Here is a 24966-nt window from a genome sequence, read left to right on the forward strand (position 1 = left end):
TTTGGATTATCCCTGTGTGAACTAGATTATCATCAGGGTTAGATTAGGACCTGGAGAACTAGATTAAGATCAGTTTTAGATTTGGACCAGAAGAAATAGATTAAGATCAGTGTTAGATTTGGACCTGAAGAACTAGATTAAGATCAGGATTAGATTAGGACCCGGAGAACTAGATTAAGATCAGTTTTAGATTTGGACCAGAAGAAATAGATTAAGATCAGTGTTAGATTTGGACCTGAAGAACTAGATTAAGATTAGGGTTAGATTAGGACCTGGAGAACTGAATTAAGATCAGAGTTAGATTTGGACCCGGAGAACTAGATTATCATCAGAGTTAGATAAGAACCTAGTGAATTAGATTAAAATCAGGATAAGATTAAGACCAGGAGAACTAGATTAAGATCAGGGTTAGATTGAGAACTGGAGAACTAGATTAAGATCAGGATAAGATAAGGGCCTGAAAAACTAAATTATGATCAGGGTTAGATTAGGACCTAGATATATAAAGATCAGGATAAGATTAAGACCTAAAGAAATAGATTAAGATCAGGGTTAGATTTGGACCTGGAGAACTAGATTAGGATCAGAGTTATATTAGGACCTGAAGAACTAGATTAAGATCAGGGTTGGATTAGGACCTGGAAAAATAGATTAAGATCAGGATAAGATTAGGAACTGGAGAATTAGATTAAGACCAGGGTTGGATTAGGACCTGGAGAACTAGATTAAGATCAGGGTTGGATTAGGACCTGGAGAAATAGATAAAGATCTGGATAAGATTAGGACCTGGAGAACTAGATTAAGATCAGGGTTAGATTAAGGAGAATTTAAACAAGGTAAAACCTAGATTAGGACCTGGGGAAATACCTGTTATAGACCAAGTTAATGAGAACATTTCTAAAATGTAATATTGAAAATATACCTGGGGATTCCTGGCTCTGTGGTCGACACTGATATCCTCTCCTCCCACCGCAGCATCAAGACTATTCTTCCGAGATATACGACGGGAAGTGCGTCGACCATCGGTCCCTTCAGGTTCAGGTTCAGGTTCCTTCTCTTCTTCTTTCTCCTTGGGCCCGTGACCCTGGTAAAGTTTTCCTGCAAACTGAACCTTCTGCATCTTCTCCAGGTCTCGAACCCTGTTGAGCTTGTAGCTGTGAATCAACCAGGATTTACAAAATTTATGCGAAACAAATCTAGTCTTAACAATCCCAACATCGAGAACTAAACATTTCTCCAAAGTGAACTGGAGCAGTTTCTTAATCTTATCTTTATCCAGGAGATGAGACTCTCTTAACTCCTGTATTGTTATTCCCAACTCCTTCTTCTCATCAATTAAGTTCATGAATGCTTCAAGGTCATCTAAATCAACATCATGAATCTCCAAGAGGTCCTTGTGGAAGTCCTCGATGTTGTTCTCTAAGGGAACGTATGCAGCCTTGTCAGCCAAAGAACCGGTGTGAACCGAATTCCCGTGAAGATTCAATCCAAACCTTTTCAGAACTCGTTCATACGCGTTCACATCTCCAGGTAACCGGTTGACCGGTATCTCTATGCCGGAGTATTTGACCAGCCTCTGCTCCTCTACCTGTCCCTGACACAACAGTTTCCCTGCTATTGAGCAGGAGGAGATCACAAAGAAGTCATGTGAGTGTTGAATTGGGTCCCCGGAGTCTAGAGGACTTTCCCGCATTTCCTCTCTCATCATGTACAGCGCTATCCGACTAGCTGACTTGGCCAGGGCGGTGTTACTTCTAGAATAAGGAACAGATAGCAAAATTTCAAGGGACCCTCCATTTAAAAGAGAGACATGTCCGATTGACAACGGTATACTTAAAAGCTTTATAAGATCAAAATTGTCTGAGATATTATTAATTTTCTTGATTTACTGATAATTTTCAATTGCATTTTCTTTATTAAGCGACTTGCGAAATTCTGCCTCAGAAACAATGGAGGAAAATTCCAGAATTTAACAATTTGCTAGAACAACGATGCATCTTTAAAATTAAGGTTTAAAGGGTACTGTATTTTGAACCACTCTTTAAACAGAGGGTCAATTGAAATTACGTCGACAATCCCTTTAAGGGAAGGGAAACACTCATTAAACGTTTTAAGAATACATTTGATTTTTGGTATGCTGCTGAAAATTTTTTATCATTTTAGATTTAATATTGTTATTGTTTTGAATAATTGTCGTTAACATGTCGTTTATCATGATTTTTTTTTTCTTTCCAAAGCTTCAAATATTTAATAACAAAACTTGTGAAATAAATAAAAACATATTCCAACCTTGTGTCAGATCCTTCTTGGAAAACAATTTGATTCTGAAGATCTGCTCCAGGTTTCTCCTCTGCACAAGCATCTTCAGTCCTTACCACATTATCATCATCATCATCATCTTTATCATTATCCTCTCCTTTATTCTTCTGCTCAACGTCCTCTTCATCCTTACTATTCCTCTCTGCACCTCGTTTAGTGAAGAGAGATGTGCTGGTCAGCTTAGTTGGAGACTTGGCATAGTCGACATCACTTGGATCTATTCCACCGGCATTCCGTAGCAGCTCCTTGTATCTCTGTAGTATCCTCACATAGTTCTCATCTACTGCAGACAATCCTGGATCCAGAACAACCAGCTGTTCTGGAACTTCAGTTCGGAACAGCAGCTGTTCTCTGGCTAGTAGCGAGACTACGGCAGCTGTAAAACCTCCCTCCTGCCCTACATGGATATCTGTGTACTGATCAGGGTTCCGCAGGAACACCTTCAGCATCTGCCAGGACTGGGAGTAGATATCGTACTGATAGCGGTTGAGAAATGTGTGGGAGAAAGTGACGGAGAGCTGATACGGGCTAGAGGAGAGAGGGAGGTAGTTCCCTTGCTTCACCTTGTTCTTATTGTACTGTTTCTTCAGGGAAACCATCTTATTCTCTCTCAGGTTTGCCATCACCTTGCGGAGTAAAGAATCCGGGTACTGTTGGTAGATCTTGAACAACTGGAACGTCCATGACCTCCTGTCTGAGGCCGTGCACAGGCTGGAGGTGACCAACGTATTCAAGACGGACTCGTGAATATCACTAACCTCCTTGGGCTCAGTGAACCCGAGTTTGTTTAAGGATGAGTCACTTGGATATGTGATTCTATACTGTTTCAGAATATCTTCCATAGAGTCAGGAAGGTTTAGTTCTGTTTCTCCGTTTGGATTATCCCTGTGTTTAGCAATAAGAAGATCAACTAGTTCACTAAACTCTTTCTCTAATCTAGTCTCAGTTACAAGCCTGGTCTCTGAACCCTGAGCAGCTCGTGGAAATTTACTGACTAGCTCCTCATCCTAAATACAAAGGTCAATCTTTAATCTTCGTATTGGTCTTTGATCAATGATCATTTATCAAGGGCTGTTCAGAAATTTAGACAAAGTATCAGGTATCAATTACTAAACATCTCAATATCAAACACATCTCAATACACCTAAACGGATCTAAACACATCTCAACACACCTAAACGGATCTAAACACATCTTAACACTTCGAAACATAGAAAAACCCTACTGAACATCTTAATAAATCTGAATACATCTAAATATTCTAACAGTGAACACATTTTTCTACGTCTAAAATGTCTAAACGCATCACATCTGAACTGAACATATGTTAAATCTAAAAACATCTGAACACACCTGAACACATCTAAACTAATATCATCTAAAAGTCTAAACTTATCTGAACTCATCTAAATTTCTGAACAGTTTCTTTAATACTCCGACTCCTGACCTGTTGTACGTCTGCCAGGAATAAAGCTACATTATCCGCCGTTGTACCGTTCTTCATCATGTAGTTCAATCTGCGCTGGCAGGCCCGGCTGGTTTTATTACTGGACTCAGGGAAGTAAGTGTGAAGAAGATCACGCACGCTGGTGTACTGCACCATCTGAGTTCTAAAACATTTTTACATCGAGTTTGCAAATAATGGATTTATTAAAAAAGCACATGAAAATTGAAAGTTTTAAATCATGGGTCAATCAATGTTTATTTTTACTCCATAAATAGTTAAAAAATTGTTAAAATATCTTGGTCAGGGGCGTATTAGAGGTGAATGTTTAGTTTACCCCTCTTGCAGTCATTGCTTACCCCCCCCCCAAAAAAAAAAACCAGTTATAAGAAAAACTAGAAATTTTAAAGAAATTGATAAAATATCATAAAATTGTTGATCTGTTAGAAAACGAATATATATTCTAGGGGGTTGGGGGGCTGGCGTTCTCCCTCTAACCAACCCGACCCTGATCAGGGTTAACGTGAACTACCAACTCTTGAACAGAAAATTCTGTTAATATCTATTTCAAGTAACAAAGCTACTTCTAAATCAAAGTCAAAGTAAAACAAAGTTATTTTATTCTAAAATGTTTTCCCGGATATTTGAGTTTTATTGCTTTTTTAAATTAATGAATCTCTCTTGATTATTATAGTTTTTATGTACATTGCATTGTACACATATTAATTGTATAAATAATTTACTTCGAAAATGCATTGACGCAGAATTTCTTCTGAAAAATCTTTTAGGCTTAAATCTTCTAATCCTTGTACAGTGCATCCATTAAATCATCTCTGGATTGTTTAGCAGATTGACCCACCTGTTGACCTCCAACGAGACCCTTTTTCTTTTTATAAAAACTTATTTTTAACAGGCTCTTCTTTACAACATTCAATTATGTCTGGGTTAATTACCTAGAATGGTCATTAATTTCTGAACTATTCTAATCAATTCATAAACCCGTAACATTTTTAAAAGAATTGGTATATTTAAATAAGTTCTGTTCAGCCATCTTTAGTCGGGTTAGAAAAGAAGTAGATACAAAGCTTGTGAAAAATATAATTAGATTTCTCTGTTCAAAAGTTTTAACCAGTGTTCCGGATCCGGATCCGTATCAGGAAACGTTGATATGGATCCGGGTAGCGCCAAAAATTAATCAAAACCATGGAATAAATAAATCAAAATGGTTCGTAAATGTATTATTTACATGACGAAAATTTGAAAGCCCTTCTCCTTCTCAAGGCTAACAGCGACTATCTCTTCAAGAAGTGATTGATCGGCCTGTCCAAAGGATTACTCCAAAAAGTCTATATTTTTTTTGTTACATTTCGGAATATATAATAAATATAGTTTATAAATTATAACCTTGCATAACATTTAATAGGGAAAATCCGATTCACAGAATCAAAAGTTACCTCGGATCCGGATCCGTATCAGAGTCAGGATCCGGATCCATCATCACGGATGCGGATCCGCGGATCCGGATCCGCATCAAAATGATACGGATCCGAAACACTGGTTTTAACCTTCAATATGACCCGAATATTTAATTAATCCTTGTAATACCTTGTGTTACTGCATAGATATGTACCAGCAACCTTACAGAGCAGTAGAAAACTATCTTCTCGTGGAGACCAATCAACCCGTAGCTTTCTCATCAGCCGCAGTGCAGCCTTATCCTTCTCATCATAGTAGGGCTTACGCTCTACATTAGTTTTCCGTTTTCCAACTACACGCACATATTTGATAGTTCTCCCTGTACCCTCCTAAACAGTATATTTACATATTTAATGGTTCACCCTGTACCCTCCTGAACAGTATATTTAAATATTTAATGGTTCGCCCTGTACCCTCCTAAACAGTATTTTTACATATTTAATGGTTCACCCTATACCCTCCTAAACAGTATATTTACATATTTGATGGTTCGCCCTATAGCCTCCTAAACAGTATATTTACATATTTAATGGTTCGCCCTGTACCCTCCTAAACAGTATATTTACATATTTAATTATCCTCCTTAACAGTATATTTACATATTTGATGTTTGATGGTTCACCCTGTACCCTCCTGAACAGTACATTTAAATATTTAATGGTTCGCCCTGTACCCTCCTAAACAGTATATTTACATATTTAATGGTTCACCCTGTACCCTCCTAAACAGTATTTTTACATATTTAATGGTTCACCCTGTACCCTCCTGAACAGTATATTTACATCTTTAATGGTTCTCCCTGTATAGCCTCCTGAACAGTATATTTACATATTTAATGGTTCGCCCTGTACCCTCCTGAACAGTATATTTACATATTTAATGGTTCGCCCTGTACCCTCCTAAACAGTATATTTACATATTTAATGGTTCGCCCTGTACCCTCCTAAACAGTATATTTACATATTTGACGGTTCGCCCTGTAACCTCCTAAACAGTATATTTACATATTTAATGGTTCACCCTGTACCCTCCTGAACAGTATATTTACATATTTAATGGTTCTCCCTGTACCCTCCTGAACAGTATATTTACATATTTAATGGTTCACCCTATACCCTCCTAAACAGTATATTTACATATTTGATGGTTCGCCCTATAGCCTCCTAAACAGTATATTTACATATTTAATGGTTCGCCCTGTACCCTCCTAAACAGTATATTTACATCCCTGTACCCTCCTGAACAGTATATTTACATATTTAATGGTTCTCCCTGTACCCTCCTGAACAGTATATTTACATATTTAATGGTTCGCCCTGTACCCTCCTAAACAGTATTTTTACATATTTAATGGTTCACCCTGTACCCTCCTGAACAGTATATTTACATATTTGATGGTTCACCCTGTACCCTCCTGAACAGTATATTTACATATTTAATGGTTCTCCCTGTACCCTCCTGAACAGTATATTTACATATTTGATGGTTCACCCTGTACCCTCTTAAACAGTATATTTACATATTTAATGGTTCACCCTGTACCCTCCTAAACAGTATATTTACATATTTAATGGTTCACCCTGTACCCTCCTGAACAGTATATTTACATATTTGATGGTTCACCATGTACCCTCCTGAACAGTATATTTACATATTTAATGGTTCACCCTATACCCTCCTAAACAGTATATTTACATATTTGATGGTTCACCCTATACCCTCCTAAACAGTATATTTACATATTTGATGGTTCACCCTATACCCTCCTGAACAGTATATTTACATATTTGATGGTTCACCCTGTACCCTCTCTATACAATTTCAGATATGATGCTTATAATTAAAAAGATAAATAAAATTTTATTCTTAAATCCTTATTTAAAATTAACAAACCTTAACGATAACTTTCTTAGGTGCAGGGATCTCCGCTTCACCAGACTTTTTCCTTTTCTTGTCACCAGCTCGGTTACCAGCCTAAACAATCACAATAACAATACAAGTAATGAAAAAATGAAAATAATAACAAGAACAAGAACAATAACAATGACAATGACGATGAGTATGAGGATGAGGACACTGCCGAGGACGACGACAATGACGACAATGACAACAATAATAACAATAATAACAATAAAAAAGTAATAATAATACCGTAGTAACTCTTATTGAGGAACCCTCTGTAGCTTCTCCCAAATCAAGGGAATTGGTTCTAAACAAATTTGTAAGAATAGTATCCAGTATCTAGGTATTTCATAGTAAACCATTGACCGAATTTAAAGAATTTGAGTGGCGGTTTAAATTTAAGCCGCTGCTTAAATATGGTTGGTTCCACTTAAAATTGTATCAAATATGTATCAAGATTTAAGCCGGCGCTTAATTTAAACTGGGTTTTGGCAGATTTAAACCGCGGCTCAAATTCTTTAAATTCCATCTCATATCTTCAGAAGTTTAGACACAGATTCATAATAGTAATATTTAAGTAGTGAGAAATAGAATAAATAAATAAATAAAATGGTCAATCATCATCCCGTGGGAGGGTTTATACCTTTTATCTTGAAGAAGTGAGATAGAGAATGGAGGTTTACACCTTTCATCTTGAAATGAGATAAAGAATTGAGGTTTTATACCTTTCATCTTGAAGAAGTGAGATACAGAATGGAGGTTTATACCTTTCATTTTGAAGAAATGAGATGAAGAATAGAGGTTTATATCTTTCATCTTGAAGAAGTGAGATACAGAATGGAGGTTTATGCTTTATTCTTGAAGAAGTGAGATACAGAATGGAGGTTTATACTTTATTCTTGAAGAAGTGAGATACAGAATGGAGGTTTATACTTTATTCTTGAAGAAGTGAGATACAGAATGGAGTTTTATACTTTATTCTTGAAGAAGTGAGATACAGAATGGAGGTTTATACCTTTCATCTTGAAGAAATGAGATGGAGAATAGAGGTTAATATCTTCCATCTTGAAGAAGTGAGATACACAATGGAGGTTTAAACCTTTCATCTTGAAGAAGTGAGATGCAGAATGGAGATTAATACCTTTCATCTTGAAGAAGTGAGAAAGAGGTTTAAACCTTTCATCTTGAAGAAGTGAGATAGAGAATAGAGGTTTAAACCTTACATTTTGAAGAAATGAGATACAGAATGGAGATTAATACCTTTCATCTTGAAGAAGTAAGATACAAAATGGAGGTTTAGTTAATTTCTCCACCTTCTCTCCTCTTTTCAATCCTGCATTCCAAGACCAATTTCTCTTCAGGTGAGCAAATATAGAAGAGTCTAGCCCTAGCAATATATTTATTTTGAAAAAAAAATTATTATTTTTATTATTGCAATTTGCAATACTACTAACTCAAAATAATTTTACTCTTAATCCTTGCTCTAACTTGTAACCGTGCAATATCCCCATAAATACACAAAAAATACTTAAAAATTTGTAAATTTGAGCTATGTCGCTGATCTACTTACCGCCGGTTCAAATCTTAAATCCATGAATCAAGATCCATGAGGATTTGAATTGTTGATTCAGGATTTGGACCGGTGGCAGCGGTAGATAGTTCAGCAACATATTTAATTCATTAAATTCGGTTCCGGGACTCTTAAACCTGGGGAATATGATTTCAAATAATCTGATGCACACGGAAAACGTCATTTCATTTTTATTTCCCATAATTACTTTTTCTGATCGTTTAGTAAAATAATTTGCTGAATACCACCATCATAAACGCTAATATAAGATTGCCTATTCCAAAGTTTTATGGTTCCCTCTGTATCCATCTATCCAATCTGTTCTCTTGTATACCTGCAGCCCAAGGAAGTTACATACTCATGCCGCGTTGAATTACAAGACAGAGAGCCTGTTCTAGCCGCGGCGCTCGGCCCCTAGCCTGTCCTAGCCGCAGCGCTAGGCCCATTCAGTGAGTTAACCTAACCTAACATAACCCTAAAATATATACTAATCTCTCTCTTCATTGTAATTAAACGCGGCAAACGCACGTAACTTCTATGAGCAACTCCCTACCTGCAGCCCCTAGACCATCTCCAGGAATATGACCAAGATCCTGAACTGGAGCTTCAGTAGCAAGACGAGGAGACAGAGCAGCAATCATCTCAGGTTTACGATCCATCACCTTCACAATTTTATTTATTATTTATTCAGTTTTTGCTTTTGTTTCTGTTTAGTTAGTGATATCCAGAACACTCTGAAATAGGAAGACAACTTTAAGAACCGAAGTTACCTTTTAAAACGTCCAATGCATGAGACACAACAATTTTGCAGAATAAACAGACAAGTTTCACTAAACTAGTATTGCTTTAGTGTCGTCATCCTATTCCATTGTTTTCTAGTTATCACTGCAATCTTCTTGTTAATTTTTTGTTCATTAGTTCGTTCCATTATTTATTTAATTATTAACTTATCTATTCTTTTACCTTTTATTTTTTTAATTATTTATTCAATTAGTCACTTATCCATCTACTTATTCCCTTATCTATTCATTTGTTTCCTTATTTATTCGATTATTCACTGACTTGTTCAATTATTCACTTATCCATTTATTATTCACCTATTTCTTAATTTATATCTCTTCCATTCACAATTATCCTTTTTTATGTCGAATATTAATCTGTAGATACCTCAAGGGTTATCTCCTGTCCTGAGAGCGTACTGGATTCTCCTAGGGGTGTATTCAAACATATTTCCCACATATCATACCAGTAGTGTTCTACATCTACCAGACATTTTAGTTTATAATCCTTTCTAGGATACACACCCTCCTTGCAGATCTAAACAATAGAATAATATTTTCTATCTGGGATACAAACCCTCCTTGCAGATCTAAACAATACAATATTTTATTCTAAATAGGATACAAACCCTCCTTGCAGATCTAAACAGTACAATACTATATTCTTTCTAGGATACAGACCCTCCTGGCAACAATACAATACTATATTCTTTCTAGGATAAACACCCTTATTGCAGAACTAAACAATGCAATAATATGTCCTTTCTAGGTTACACAACCTCCTTGCAAACCTAGACAATGCATAATATTTCCTTTCTAGGATACACACCCACCCCCCTTGCAATTCTAAACATTACAGTAATATATCCTTTCTTGGATACACACTATTCTTTCAGATCAAAACAATACAATAATAAAATCTTTCTAGGACACACCCCCTCATTACAGATCTAAACATTATAGTTATATATTCTTTCTAGGATACAAACCCTCCTGGCAGATCTGAACAATACAATAATATATCCTTTCTATGATACACCCCATTCTTGCAGATATAAACAATACAATAATATATATATCATTTCTAGGATACATTTCATCCTTGCAGATCTAAACAATACAATAGCATATCCTTTCTAGGATACATTCAACCCATAGAACCCTGTTTCCGAGAAATATTCCTCTCCACAACCATAACCTAAGCGAACAGAATCTGTTCACAGTTGTTGAAGCCAGGACGGAGAGGTTAAGGAGATCATGTTAAAGCCAGGACGGAGAGGTAAATAAGATCATGTTGAAGCCAAGACGGAGAGGTTAAGAAGATCATGTTGAAGCCAAGACGGAGAGGTTAAGGAGATCATGTTAAAGCCAGGACGGAGAGGTTAATGAGATCATGTTGAAGCCAGGACGGAGAGGTTAAGAAGATCATGTATACCTTATATCCAAAGACTACTAAATAGTAGATAAACATAAATATGTTTTTACCAATATGACAAATTTGAAATTTTTAGCATAAAAAGTTGCCAGAGATATATGTGTAAAGTCGCGTGATTGACTGTCAATTAATTCCAGGTCTTTCCTGATTATGACTGTATCACACCTGATGGTAACCTGGTATACTTGAAGTAGTATCTGTGAGACTAGTATTTTGATTGATGTAAATAAACACTTGATCCTTCTCCTTCAGTTTCTGGGGTCCAAACTGTACTGCCCCAATATACGCCAACCTTAAAAGCAAGAATTCAAAAATCTTATTAAATGTAAATTTTTTGGCAGAAAAATAAACCAAGTGTCTTAAATTGCTTTAAATCCTTTTCCCGCCCCAAATTAAGATAAAATTCAGGAAAAACAGAAAATGTCGAATAAGATATTTTTGATTTATTTTTAACCTGGTTGAAACTTCGTGCACGGTAAAGATATATTTTCTTTGATGCAACAGTTGCTCTCTGATATAGTGTGGTAGGGACCTAGAAAGTATAATGTGATGAGACTGAAAGGTTTTAAATTTGAGTGATAAGCATTCCAACAATCCAACTCCCACCCCCACTCCAACTCCCACTCCCATTGCTACTCCCATTGCTACTCCAACTCCAACTCCAACTCCAACTCCAACTCCAACTCCAACTCCAACTCCAACTCCAACTCCAACTCCAACTCCTACTCCTACTCCTACTCCTACTCCTACTCCTACTCCTACTCCTACTCCTACTCCTACTCCTACTCCTACCTAATGAGAAGGTGCTGTTTGACTGGATGTTCCAAGAAGTCCTGAAGACCAGGTATCTCTAGAGTTACATGAACAAGTTTCACAAAGACAGAGAGAGGAAGACGAAGGAGAACATCAGTTATCAGAACCCAACCTTCATCCCAACCTGAACAATATCGTATAGACCTCAGCACAAAATTTTCTACGTAAAGGGACAGGAAACGAAATTTCAAGTGACCCTCCGTGCCAAGATAGCAATGTTCGATTAAAAACGGTAACCTTGAAACTGTGTCTGGTCATGTTCAACTTAGATATCAATGTTAATAATTTCGAAAACTGATTATTCTTAATTAAAGATGCTATACAAAAATGACTAACGCATTTCTACTACAGAAAACATTAAGAAATTATCAGAACTTAACCCTTTTAAGCCTAGAAAAAAGAACATTTTCTTCCACATTTTTTATTAGTGAAAAGTTTCAGGGGTACCTTTGCATGGAGGATCACTTGAAATTAGCTTACAGTCCCTTTAATCATAATTAATGAATCAGTTTCATTAATAATATAAGACAAATCCAAAGATAAAATTATAATTTTTCAATTTTTCTAAAAAGGTTAGTTTCTCATAGGTCGGAGTTGATAAATTGCGGAATTCGTAAAACTATAGTTAGGTAGATATGAGCACTATCTGTACCTAGCTTAACCACCGATAACAGTTTTCTTAAAAATTTTTAGTTATTTGAAAATAATAATAATCTAATATTTGTTAAGTAAAATTACCAGTTTCAAACTTGTGTAAACGTTTTTGCGCAGTTTTAATTGCAGAGTAAAACTTCCAAATATCTGATCGGTCATACGGGAAACTTTTTAGCTTTGTTTAGCTTTTAAAATATGTCATTGGATAGGGTTTAATTTAAACTTTTCTTTAACCTTCCCTTTTACCAGTCCCTCATTAGTCAACATATTTACAGATTCGACCAATCAGAGGTTTAGAAACTGCAAACCTTTTAAATTTAAATGTTTATTTCATGAAGACATATTATATGTTACATCTGTAGATACAGGATGTCCCAAAAAACATGGGAATTCAGTGACGAATTCGATATCGTCTTTGTTATTAATTAGCATTGTAATACATAATTTCAAAAGCCATAATATTATTATGTCTGCTAGAATTTATTTTATGAAAAGGGTAAAAGACTGCAAAGATGTGTCTATAATGTCTCCGCAAGATGAACAGTGAATACGGACAAGTTCACTCTGTTTGTAAACTGTAATTTTCTTGTTTTACTAAGTACAACCGTATGCAGTCAAAACATAAACAAACAAAATGTAAACATAGCAGACGAAACTCTTACAGATTATAGCTTACTCAGTAGGTATCACTATACTAAATCAAAGAATTATTTGAAAAGACGATATCGAATTCGTCACTGAATTCCCATGTTTTTTGGGACACCCTGTATATCAACAAGGTTTACATAGCTTTGTGGTAAGTAACGTTTACAAGTTTTTCTGAAAGTTTTCTTGTTACATTAAAATTTTTCTGTCCCAACCTTGATCAATCATAATTCAGGATTGAAAGTTAAAACGGATTGGAAATTTCTTTATCTAACGAGCTAAGCTCTTAAATTCAAAAGTCTCAACTAAAACTTCAAAAGTTCTTGGCTCCGATAAGGGCCGCTTTATTAGAATCGTTAGCTACCTGAATGCAAAGGTAACGGAGGAATGAACATCTTCCAACTAACCTCTTTACTGTAAACCTAAAACCAGGCTGGTTTAGTAAATTCAAAATATATCTAAAACTAATATTAAAGATTCTCAATGTATCTTATCTAAACATTCTCTGGAAACGAGAATTCACTAATGCTGAAGGACTAATAATGAACATTGTACAAGTAAGAATAGGGGCGCACAATGAGGTTGCACTACCGTGGATTGTGGAGGGACTATTGTAATTACATACATAGCAGCTTCATAAATTAAGTTAAAGGATTGAGCTAAAATTAACTTGGTTGAGTTGCCTGCTTGTGATTAGTAATCAAATTCCTTTTGCCCAAAAATCATAAATATATTTTTATTTCAAAAAACCCTTCCTTAAAGTTCTTAAACTCCTTCTTCTCTGTATCTCGGACTAAACCCTTCTCCACGAGGTCGTTGAATACGATCTCCGGGTCCAGGTCCAGTATCCCTGTGTAGTTTCTCCGGAGGTAAAACAGAAGGATATGGAGTTCACGCATCCTGACAAACTTAGGTTGTAATCCGTATCTTCTACTAGCTCGGAGTTTGCTGGGGGAACCTGCTCAAAATAGTTTAGATATTGAATATAGAATCGCTAGAAATAAAAGACTTCAAAATGTCTCTTTTTTTAGCCCCCCTCCCTCTCATCCATTTTATAATTATGTTGTTTGTCACTGTCACATACATTATTTGAAGTAATGAATAAAGGGATGCAACAATCCTGTTTTGGGACATCGGACTTATTTTATCATATATCTAAAAACAATGATTGGACTAGAGTTCCCCCTTCCAAAATTTTTGTGCCATTCTAATTTATATTAACTATGCCTTTGTTTTTTAAATAGCATTTTTAAAAGTATGCAAAATGAGAATACATGTCCGTTTACAAACTGAGTTTACCAGGAACAGGGGTAGAAGGAGGAGATGTTTCATCTCTCCATACTCTTCCATCCTCATCAGTAAACCTAGACAATTCACAGGGTTAAAGGGACAATCATTAGTAAACCTAGACAATTCACAGGGTTAAAGGGACAATCATTAGTAAACCTGGACAATTCACAGGGTTAAAGGGACAATCATTAGTAAACCTAGACAATTCAAAGGGTTAAAGGGACAATCATTAGTTAACCTAGACAATTCACAGGGTTAACCTTAAAGGGTTCTTAAGATCCATGAGTATATACCTGAGTTCAGGTTCTAGAGAAACTTGAGTATATACCTGAGTTCAGGTCCTGAGAGCCCTGAATATATACCTGAGTTCAGGTTCTGGAGAAACCTGAATATATACCTGAGTTCAGGTTCTGGAGAACCCTGAATATATACCTGAGTTAAGGTTCTAGATAACCCTGAAAATATACCTGAGTTCAGGTTCTCAAGAACTCTGAATATAAAACAGTTTTGGTTCTGTAGAACCCTGAATATATACCTTGGTTCAGGTTCTGGAGAACCCTGAATATATACCTGAGTTCAGGTTCTGGAGAACCCTGAATATAAACTGAGTTCTGGTTCGGAGAACCCTAAATTTATACCTGAGCTCAGGTTCTGTAAAACCCTGATTATATACCTTAGTTTAGGTTCTAGAGAACCCTGAATTTATACCTGAGTTCTGGTTCTGGAGAACCCTGAATATATACCCGAGTTCTGGTTCTGGAGAACCCTGAATATATACCTGAGTTCAGGTTCTGGAGAACTTCTGAATGAATTGAACTTCATCTTAGCCTGTTCTATTGCTGATTGTATCACCGTGTTAGATTTATCTATCCCTGGTTCACACACAAAATGCAGGTTCTAAACATTAACAAATATTGAACCACTCGCAAGGACCCAGCTTTCAATTTATAACTTTAAAACCAAGCTAAGCACATTTCCGTGACTACCGAGTTATACATTCAAAATTTGGGGCAAATCGGCCAAGGGGATCCTGAGTTATGATAAGACAAACTTGTATATTTGTAGAGTAAATTGCTTATTTTGTAAAAAAAATGTTAACCTTGATTTTATCCTGAAGTTTGAGCTCTACAGTAATATTTTTAATATGATTATCATTCCCAAGCTTTGTGAGAATACGCATCAAACTTTTTTTATCCATCCTTGCCCCATATCCTTCCCTAGCCTCATTCTCCTGGATCATCTTGTACAGCTTTGTAGGATCATCTATCACCTAGAGAAAATAAACTTTAGTCCGGTTCATGGTCCATCATATTTTAGAAAGATTTTGCCAATTTTTTGAGAAAAAATAAGTATTTACAGAAAAAATCTTCAAATCAAAATTACTATTAAAAGCATGTGTAACCCTTGCGCTAAGTAAAAGTTACTTATAATCATTTTGTTTTAAAATCCAACAATATCAGTCATATCTGTATTCTGTAGTACCTGGTGTGCACTCATTGAAACAACATTTATAAAATATTTATTTATTATGAATTTTTTCGGTGAATTACCTTATGAAAACGAACTGCCTCTATAATAGTATTAGTTCTCCTGAGCTGCCTAAATGTTGCTTGGCTCTCTCCTTTCTTCTCCTTCCTACCCTTTACTGGGGATTTACATTTATCGTCTAGTTTGAAATCTACAGAAACCAAATTTTCTTTTATCTGAAACTTCTTTTAAGTAGTTAAAATTTGTTTTTGCTTCTAATAACGTAACATAAAGCAATATTTTAGGAATAATAAAAATACTAATAATAAAAAATGGTTTCCTGAACGTATAGACATGGATATACTGCTATCACAGCTGTTACTCTCCGAGCAATTGATCCATGAATCCACCTTCTCCTCCTCGTCTACCTTTATCTCCTCAACCTCCTCCTCCACCTTCAACATATCCTCCCCGTCCTCATGGTCTTGTTCTTCATCTTCAACAAGAACAGTTTCATCTTCTTCTTCTGCAATGTCATCTTCATCTTCCCCCAGGTCTAGTGCAGGTTTCTTCTTAATCGTCCTTTCATCTTCTTCCTCAGCTTCCCGCTTTCGCTTGTTTAGAACAGAAATCTCAGAAACCCTGTTCAAAATTTAAAATCAAGTTTATGTATAATCGTACAATCATGGTTTTTTAAATTTTAAATTTTTAATAATTATAAACTATAATAATAATAATAATCGCAGTCAATCCTTAATCCGTGGTGAGCTCCCTTTCATTTATATTCCAATGAATTAAAATGCCTAAAAAATCTATGGTTTCTTTGGCAGAACAGATTTAACAAACAAATGTTCTAATTTTTTTTTTAACAATTCAATGTTGAAAGTTGCAAATCTGCTACGAACAGTACTGTTGGAAAATTATAATCTATATTGCAGAAAACTAATATATTTTTGGTTAGCTTTCTTCATCACTTACAGTAGTCCATTTCTGATTGTCGTCTTTAATGCCTGGCGTCCACTGCAGTAAACTAAACTAACCTCTCATCGTCCTCATACTCGTCCTCGAGGACTAGGTTAGGAGCTGAGGACGAGAGTAGAGCCTCATTCTTCTTCTTCTCTAGCAGAAACTTAACAAATATATTTATCAAATCATAAATCCAGGATTTTTCAGAACAATTATGATACGTCTTGTCTGCAATGACATTGTATTGCCTCAAACTGATTTTTTAAACCCTACATCTTTGCAACCCAATGTCGTAAATTTTATTGAAAATTCAGTGATGGTGTTGGACCAAACCTCTGTAGAGTAAAAAAGTAGATGTTAGTTCCACATTTATTGAAAGTATATTTCGGTCTGGGTTGACCCTCGTCAGTTCTTGAGATTGTTTCTTCACAAAGATTATAAACAAATTTTAGGCATTTTAAACTTCAAACTCTGTTGAACAAATCTTCTATAGTTGAAATATCAAAGGTTTATACCATCAGGTTGCAAAAATAAAGGAATGAAAAAACTTAGTTCCTTATGTTGGCTAAATCTTCCAATTTTAGACAAACATCGGCCAAATTTGATGAATAATGCCAATGAAGATGCCAATTTTTTCAACGTTTTTTTTTACCTGATTTGATGAAGGACTGAGATGTTCAAACTTCTTCGCAACAAAATTAGTTACACGCTGTCGACCTTGATCGTTTAGTACAGTGATAACTAGCCTCCGTCTGAGTAGGTTCCTAGACAAGGTTTTAGTTAATGCAAGGATTATCTAGTTCCTAGACAAGGTTTTAGTTAATACAAGGATTATCTAGTTCCTAGACAAGGTATTAGTTAATACAAGGATTATCTAGTTCCTAGACAAGGTTTTAGTTAATACAAGGATTATCTAGTTCCTAGACAAGGTATTAGTTAATACAAGGATTATCTAGTTCCTAGACAAGGTTTTAGTTAATACAAGGATTATCTAATTCCTAGACAAGGTTTTAGTTAATACAAGGATTATCTAGTTCCTGAACTAGCTGAATATTGATAAATTAATCGATCTGGCCTAAAGTCTACAATCTCTCAACCTCCATTCTACCTGCAATTTGTCCTGGCCTCCTATGTTCCAAGCTCCTTTATAACTTAAAATTTTTCCGACCTCTTAAAGTTCCAATTCCCATTTTACCTGAAACTTTTCCTGGCCTCCATTGTCCCAACCTCCATTTTACTTTTAAATGTTCGTTTAAAGAAGACATTTCGAAAAATGCTTCAACTTAGAATTGATTCTGGAAAAGTTTCCTGGCCTCCATTGTCCCAACCTCCATTTTACCTTTGAATTTGCCTGGCCTACAATGTTCCAACCACCATTTTACCTTTGAATTTGCCTGGCCTACAATGTTCCAACCTCCATTTAACCTTTAACTTTCCCTGGCCTCCAATGTTCCAACCTCCATTTGACCTTCAAGTTGTCCTGCCTCCAATGTCCCAACCTCCATTGTACCTGCATATTGTCCTGGCCTCCAGTTTACCATGTCCCAGCCTCCGACCTAATTCCTGCTGGGATATACCCTCCGGACCTTCTCCTTCGACAAATCTACAAACATTTCTTTTGAATATCAGAAAATTTCAAGTTTTTCTTTTTACTAGGCCCTGTCCAATTAAAATGGTTTATAAAATTCATTTAGTTATTTTTCTACAAGATTACTAACAAAAGATAAGACCTGAAAATCTTAAATCTAAAAGGTTCTATAAGGTCTTCTGTCCAAAATTGTAAATACAGACTTTTAAAAAAAAAATCCAATGATTTGGCAAACTGAATGGAATCATCAATTTAAGGAAAATGATAAATTCTGTACAGCAGCCTCTCATCCTTTGTGGGTATCCACTATCCATGTATTCAACGGAAACAAGAAAAAACCCTAGTTTAAATTAATAGCGAGAAGTACAGTAGTTAAAAACCACTTTCTTGTGCGCCGGTTCAAATTCAAATCAAGTGGTTCAACTTAGTCTACGGAGTTTAAATACGTCTTGCTATTAATCTGTTCCTTACCTGTATGCTTGCCACATCATCGACCTATCCAGGATCCAGGAGGATTGATCCAGTATTCCAGGAGTTGGATTCTCCTTAAATATTATATTAAGGAGCTAGGATTGATCCAGTATTACAGGAGTTGGATTCTCCTTATATATTATATTCAGGAGCTAGGATTGATCCAGTATTACAGGAGTTGGATTCTCCTTAAATATTATATTAAGAAGCTAGGATTGATCCAGTATTACAGGAGTTGGATTCTCCTTATATATTATATTCAGGAGCTAGGATTGATCCAGTATTCTAGGAGTTGGATTCTTCTTAAATATTATAATTAGGAGCTAGGATTGATCCAGTATTCTAGGAGTTGGATTCTCCTTAAATATTATAATTAGGAGCTAGGATTGATCCAGTATTCTAGGAGTTGGATTCTCCTTAAATATTATATTAAGGAGCTAGGATTCATCAAGTATTCCAGGAGTTGGATTCTCCTTATATATTATATTCAGGAGCTAGGATTGATCCAGTATTACAGGAGTTGGATTCTCCTTAAATATTATTTTCTCTATTCCAGAACTACTCTAAGAGGAAGTGTATATGTAATGTGTAATGTGTAATGTGTACGTAAAATTATTGATAATTATAAATACCTGATTAAAAACTTCCTGATCCATGTGTTCGGTTTGTTTTGTCACATGCTTAGATCTTATATCCTGTTTGGTTTGGTTTGTCACATATATATCCGGGTTCAGGAGTTGAACAGTTTGGTTCGTCACATGTTCAGGACGTATATCCGGGTTCAGGAGTTGAACAACACGGATATTCTTCTCCTCAGACATTCCTTTCCTAAATAAAGGGATTGTTCAGCTATTTCAAAAACACGAATTGAACCGTTTTGGGAAAAAAGTGAACAATCACTTTGAAAATCGTCTTTAATTCCTGATTGTCAACGCAGGGCATAGTTTGTGCTGAAGCAGATTGTTAAAGCAGCATTTTAAAATACTGCATCTGTATATTCTTGGAAGTTTACCCTTTAAACAAATATTGTTCTGCAAACCTTGAATATTTGCGCGCGCACAACGAGTCTATATAAACCCTTGTAACTTATAAATGTTGCCCAGTATGTACACGACCTAAAGTGAAGAAATAAATGTAAGTTTTCTCTTTCTTTCCTTTCATTTTTTAAACCTTTCATTAACTTTGAAACTTTCAAAAATGTGATCGTTAAATATTATATTTTCAAAGCTGACGGGTAATATCGAGAAGTGAATTAGTCTTGGTGGCACTAATGACAATTGGGACAAAAGTTTCAGGGAAAAAAATATTTGTGTTTTGTAGAACCAAAAAAAGTTTTAAAAGCTAGCAAGGCCTCCATTTCACCTTCTTAAAAGGTCAGTCTAGATTAAACAAATGTCGTCTTTGAGTAGGAATAAATACTTCCGACCCCTATGCTACTATAATTACCGTCTCCACTCTGAATCTGTGGCCTCGGGATGAACTGCTCTATAGGGAACTTTAACATCCCCTCTAACAAACCTCTGGAACTCCTGAAGATATGAAAACAATTAAACCTCTGAAACTCAACAAATATATAGACAAAAAAACCTGTGGAACTCCTATAGATATATAATCAATTAAACCTCTGGAACTCTACAGATATAAAAACAATTTAACCTCTGGAACTCCTACAGATATATAAACAATTAAACGTCCGGAACGCCTACAGATAATAAACAATTTAACTTCTGGAACTCCTACAGATAAACAATTAAAACTGTGGAACGCTACAAATATATAAAAAAATAAAACCTGTGGAACTTCTACAGATATATAAACAATTAAACCTCTGGAACTCCTACAGATATATAAACAATTATACCTGTGGAACTCCTACAGATATATATATACAATTAAACCTGTTGAACTCCTACAGATATATAAACAATTAAACCTCTGGAACTCCTACAGATATATAAACAATTAAACCTGTTGAACTCCTACAGATATATATACAATTAAACCTGTGGAACTCCTACAGATATATAAACAATTAAACCTGTGGAACTCCTACAGATATATAAACAATTAAACCTATTGAACTCCCTAAAGATATATATACAATTAAACCTCTGGAACTCCTACAGATATATAAACAATTAAACCTGTTGAACTCCTACAGATATATAAACAATTAAACCTATTGAACTCCTACAGATATATTGACAATTAAACCTATTGAACTCCTACAGAAATATATACAATTAAACCTGTGGAACTTTACAAATATATATAAACAATTATACCTGTGGAACTCCTACAGATATATATATACAATTAAACCTATTGAACTCCTACAGAAATATATACAACTAGCCTTAGAGGGCGCTTCGCGCCCATCTTCTAAATTAATTGTGAACCTGTTCTCTTTGTGTACATCGTAAAACAAAACAAAAATAATTCGCGGATTTTCACAAAAAATTTCGTGGATTTTCAAAATTTTCAAACATTTAATGAAGATCGAATTTTGATGGAGACAAATATTTGAAATTTTGATCATTCATAAACCTTCCCTGGGGTCCCTAGATGTCCCACAAAAAATTTGGGCCCGATCGGTTCAGCCGTTTTGACGTTTATAGGATACAAACAGACAGACAGACAGACAGACAAACAGACAGACAAGCCAAATTTATATATAGATGAAACCTGTGGAATTTTTTTACAAATATACATATACAATTAAACCTGTGGAACTCCTACAGATATATATACAATTAAACCTGTTGAACTCCTACAGATATATAAACAATTAAACCTGTTGAACTCCTACAGATATAATAATAATAATAATAATAATCGCTGTCAAACCTTCAATCTAGGTTGTAGGCTTGAGCTCCCTCCGTTTAAGTTCAAATGAATCAACCCAGTTATGAGCTGGGTGTAAATTCAGAGGTGGAAGACAAACCCATGGCGGTCTGTCATCGACCCTTCTGTACACCTGTCGGTATTACTAGTATATTGGGATGATCAACATGAATTTTGAGATTGAGTATTGACAGCGATCTTTAAGTTGATATCATTCACTACCTTAGATTGATGGTGATCTAATTCTGTGCCAGCCATTTTAACTCATTAAATTTTCCTGTTACATACGTATTATTCACAGATAAAGCATTTACTGATTGTGATCCATCCACTTGGTCTTAAAACCTCCCATATGTGTCTTTTAATGTTGAAGCCTTTATGCTCGTTAAAATCCATTTTGTTTTTATTACTGCTCAATATCCCTTAACCATTAACCTAAATTTCTCACATTCCCTGCATACCATTCCATAAACAATGCTATTTCATGCCTTACTCCTGCATGTTACTCATGATTTCTACATAGCCAAGTCTCAATAATCTTGCTCATACATTTCCCCCTATGTAAGAGTATTTCTGGATTTGCCCCATCTCCTCCTAGGTAAGACCTTAATATTTCCTGGTTTGTTGTTTTCCCTTGGGATTTCAGTTTGATGATATAGTTTGTGACCCGCATCTTCCGTCGTTCCATTTCCACACTTGGGCATGAAAGGAACACGTGTGATTCTTTCAACTTTTTCGTTATCCCATTAAGGATGCAGTGGGGGCAGTGTTCATACTGGTAGCCGTACCGATTCTTATATCTATTTCCTAGTTGAGCATTTCCTGCTCTTACCATTGACATTGTTCTGCTTGCATGTGTGTCCGATACATACGGTTGGATCTCGAACCATTCCCAAGGCTGCGGTAAGGTACACATAGTAGACTGAGATCGTTTAATTTCCAGGACCCTTGTAACTGCCCTATCCAACAAGGATTTTGTTAACTGTTTCTTCTTTTCAAAGTTAGTTATAATCACAAAGTCTTTCTGTATCAACAATTAAACCTCTTGAACTCCTACAGATTATGAAAAGAAAACTAACCTGGGTTTTGAACAGTTTCTTGAATGAGTTTCCAATATTGAGGAAAACCTTGAGATCGTCATAAGTCGCCATTTTTGTTGGCTGTTCAATCAAAAATTCAACAACATTCTTTACTAAAAATATCTTATTAAAATAATTTTTTTTGTAGATTTTTCAAAACATTTATTAAGCCTAATATTGTTAAATCAGTTCTAATCCATTTAAATGTTAATAAAATAGCGATCCATGACAATTCCAATGCCATCCCATTCCAATTGCGATATTATCCAAATCCAAATCCAACATAACGTAAGACAAGACATCATTTAAGACATAATCTTTTTTCATCTTAATACATTGAAACGTTTAAATGCCAATTTGATTATATTGCCGGATGTTTAAACTATGTTTTCAAAAACTGAAAATGTAGGTAAAAGGAAAAAGGCCCAAATTATCTAGCGGGCCAATAAATTAAAGAACAACGAAGGGAAGGCCAATAACAATTTTAAATCGCATATAAACACCGCTAACTAATTTTAAGTTTTATTCTGAAATGAAAAAAATCTTTATTAATTCATTTTTAGTTGAGTTTATAGAAATATTGGCTTCTTCTGACAGAAACAGTCAATTTTGAAAGAGAAACTGTGTCTACAATACTAAGGGTACCGTTGTGAATCGTTTATAACACTAAGTTATATTAAAGTGAATGTAGACGTAACGTAAAGGAGGGTATGCAAGATTCAAAACGGGACCCATTTAACCTATGTTTGAGTAACAATGAGGAAGATATCTTCGTTCTTCTCTTAAAATGAGTAAAATCGTGACAAGCTTAATTTTTTATGGTAAAATATGCAAGTCAAGAAAATTAAGGAAATCTCATTCATTCCTGATCAATCAAAAGTTTAAAGAGTACGTTGTGAGTCGGACATGCTATAAAAAGTACACCTAAAATCACGTTTACACTCCCTTTAAATCCTCAATGACTCACCCAGCAGTAATGTTTTTGGCTGACGTTCAACATAGAACCTGGGAAGATGGAAGAGAGTTCCCTGAGAGTTCTGAGATCTACTTTTCATATTCTTCATCTGCTTCGTGGTCTTCTGGTGGTGTACCTGCTTCCGGAGCAAACCCTGCAGTAATAGTAGGAGCTAGAGAACACAAGCCTAAATTCTAAACAATCCCTTTCATCTGACAATCCCTTTAAACTGGAAACAATCCCATTGAAATGTAAACGACCCCATTAAGTGAAAGCAATTCTTTTTAACTGTAAATACTCAATTTTAAATGTTAACAATCACATTTAACTCTAAACAATCCTTTTAAACCATAAACAATCCATTAAACCATAAACAATCCATTTAAACTGTAAACAATCCCTTTAAACCATTAACAATCCATTTAAACTATAAACAATCCTTTCAAACCATAACCAATCTCATTAAACCATGAACAATCCATTTAAACCATAAACAATCCATTTAAATCATGAACAATCCGTTAAAACCATAAACAATCCATTTAAACCATAAACAATCCATTTAAACCATGAACAATCCATTTAAACTATAAACACTCTCATTAAACCATAAACAATACCTTTAAACCATGAACAATCCATTTAAACCATAAACAATCCATTTAAATCATGAACAATCCATTTAAACCATAAACAATCCATTTAAACTGTAAACTAACCATAAATAATCCCATTAAACCATAAACAATCCCCTTAAACCATGAACAATCCATTTAAACTGTAAACAATCCTTTTAAACCATAAACAATCCCATTAAACCATAAACAATCCGTTTAAACCATGAACAATCCATTTAAACTGTAAACAATCCCTTTAAACCATAAACAATCCCATTAAACCATAAACAATCCGTTTAAACCATGAACAATCCATTTAAACTGTAAACAATCCTTTTAAACCATAAACAATCCCATTAAACCATAAACAATCCCTTTAAACCATGAACAATCCATTTAAACTGTAAACAATCCTTTTAAACCATAAACACTCCCATTAAACCATAAACAATACCTTTAAACCAGGAACAATCCATTTAAACCATAAACAATCCCTTTAAACTGTAACAATCCCTTTAAACCATAAACAATCCATTAAACTGTAAGCAGTCCCATTAAACTGTAAACAATTTATTTGAACCATAAACACTCCATTAAACTGTAAACAATTAATTTAAATTGATCACAAGTTATATGTACGGACATCAAATCC

The 24966-nt window shown here is 35.1% G+C and overlaps 1 protein-coding gene across 4 annotated transcripts in view; it reads right to left on the reverse strand.

The window, feature by feature from the left end:
• LOC111706932 (general transcription factor 3C polypeptide 1) overlaps positions 1–23847 on the reverse strand; it is a 26978-nt gene extending 3131 nt beyond the window's left edge. For 3 of the 4 annotated variants that reach the window (XM_023479884.1, XM_023479883.1, XM_023479882.1), the window contains exons 1-27: positions 23710–23847; positions 22743–22855; positions 20266–20348; positions 19452–19647; positions 18820–18893; positions 18271–18363; positions 17413–17524; positions 16835–16923; positions 16135–16436; positions 15878–16005; positions 15427–15597; positions 15106–15224; positions 14337–14401; positions 13793–13995; positions 13402–13459; positions 11718–11862; positions 11380–11457; positions 11091–11217; positions 9879–10028; positions 9265–9373; positions 8402–8528; positions 7391–7448; positions 7133–7213; positions 5369–5568; positions 3767–3929; positions 2290–3326; positions 923–1754 (exon numbers count right to left, since the gene is read on the reverse strand). In XM_023479884.1, coding sequence (XP_023335652.1) covers positions 923–1754; positions 2290–3326; positions 3767–3929; positions 5369–5568; positions 7133–7213; positions 7391–7448; positions 8402–8528; positions 9265–9373; positions 9879–10028; positions 11091–11217; positions 11380–11457; positions 11718–11862; positions 13402–13459; positions 13793–13995; positions 14337–14401; positions 15106–15224; positions 15427–15597; positions 15878–16005; positions 16135–16436; positions 16835–16923; positions 17413–17524; positions 18271–18363; positions 18820–18893; positions 19452–19647; positions 20266–20348; positions 22743–22855; positions 23710–23806 — 5010 coding nt within the window. In that variant the 5' untranslated portion in view covers positions 23807–23847. Of the gene's footprint in view, positions 1–922; positions 1755–2289; positions 3327–3766; positions 3930–5368; positions 5569–7132; positions 7214–7390; positions 7449–8401; positions 8529–9264; positions 9374–9878; positions 10029–11090; positions 11218–11379; positions 11458–11717; positions 11863–13401; positions 13460–13792; positions 13996–14336; positions 14402–15105; positions 15225–15426; positions 15598–15877; positions 16006–16134; positions 16437–16834; positions 16924–17412; positions 17525–18270; positions 18364–18819; positions 18894–19451; positions 19648–20265; positions 20349–21885; positions 22623–22742; positions 22856–23709 lie in introns of those variants that run through there. The other variant, XM_023479885.1, reaches the window with a different exon arrangement.
• Positions 23848–24966: the final 1119 nt, after the last annotated feature.

Source organism: Eurytemora carolleeae, unplaced genomic scaffold (assembly GCF_000591075.1).
Source record: "Eurytemora carolleeae unplaced genomic scaffold, Eaff_2.0 scaffold468, whole genome shotgun sequence".
NCBI classification, from domain to species: Eukaryota; Metazoa; Arthropoda; class Copepoda; order Calanoida; family Temoridae; genus Eurytemora; species Eurytemora carolleeae.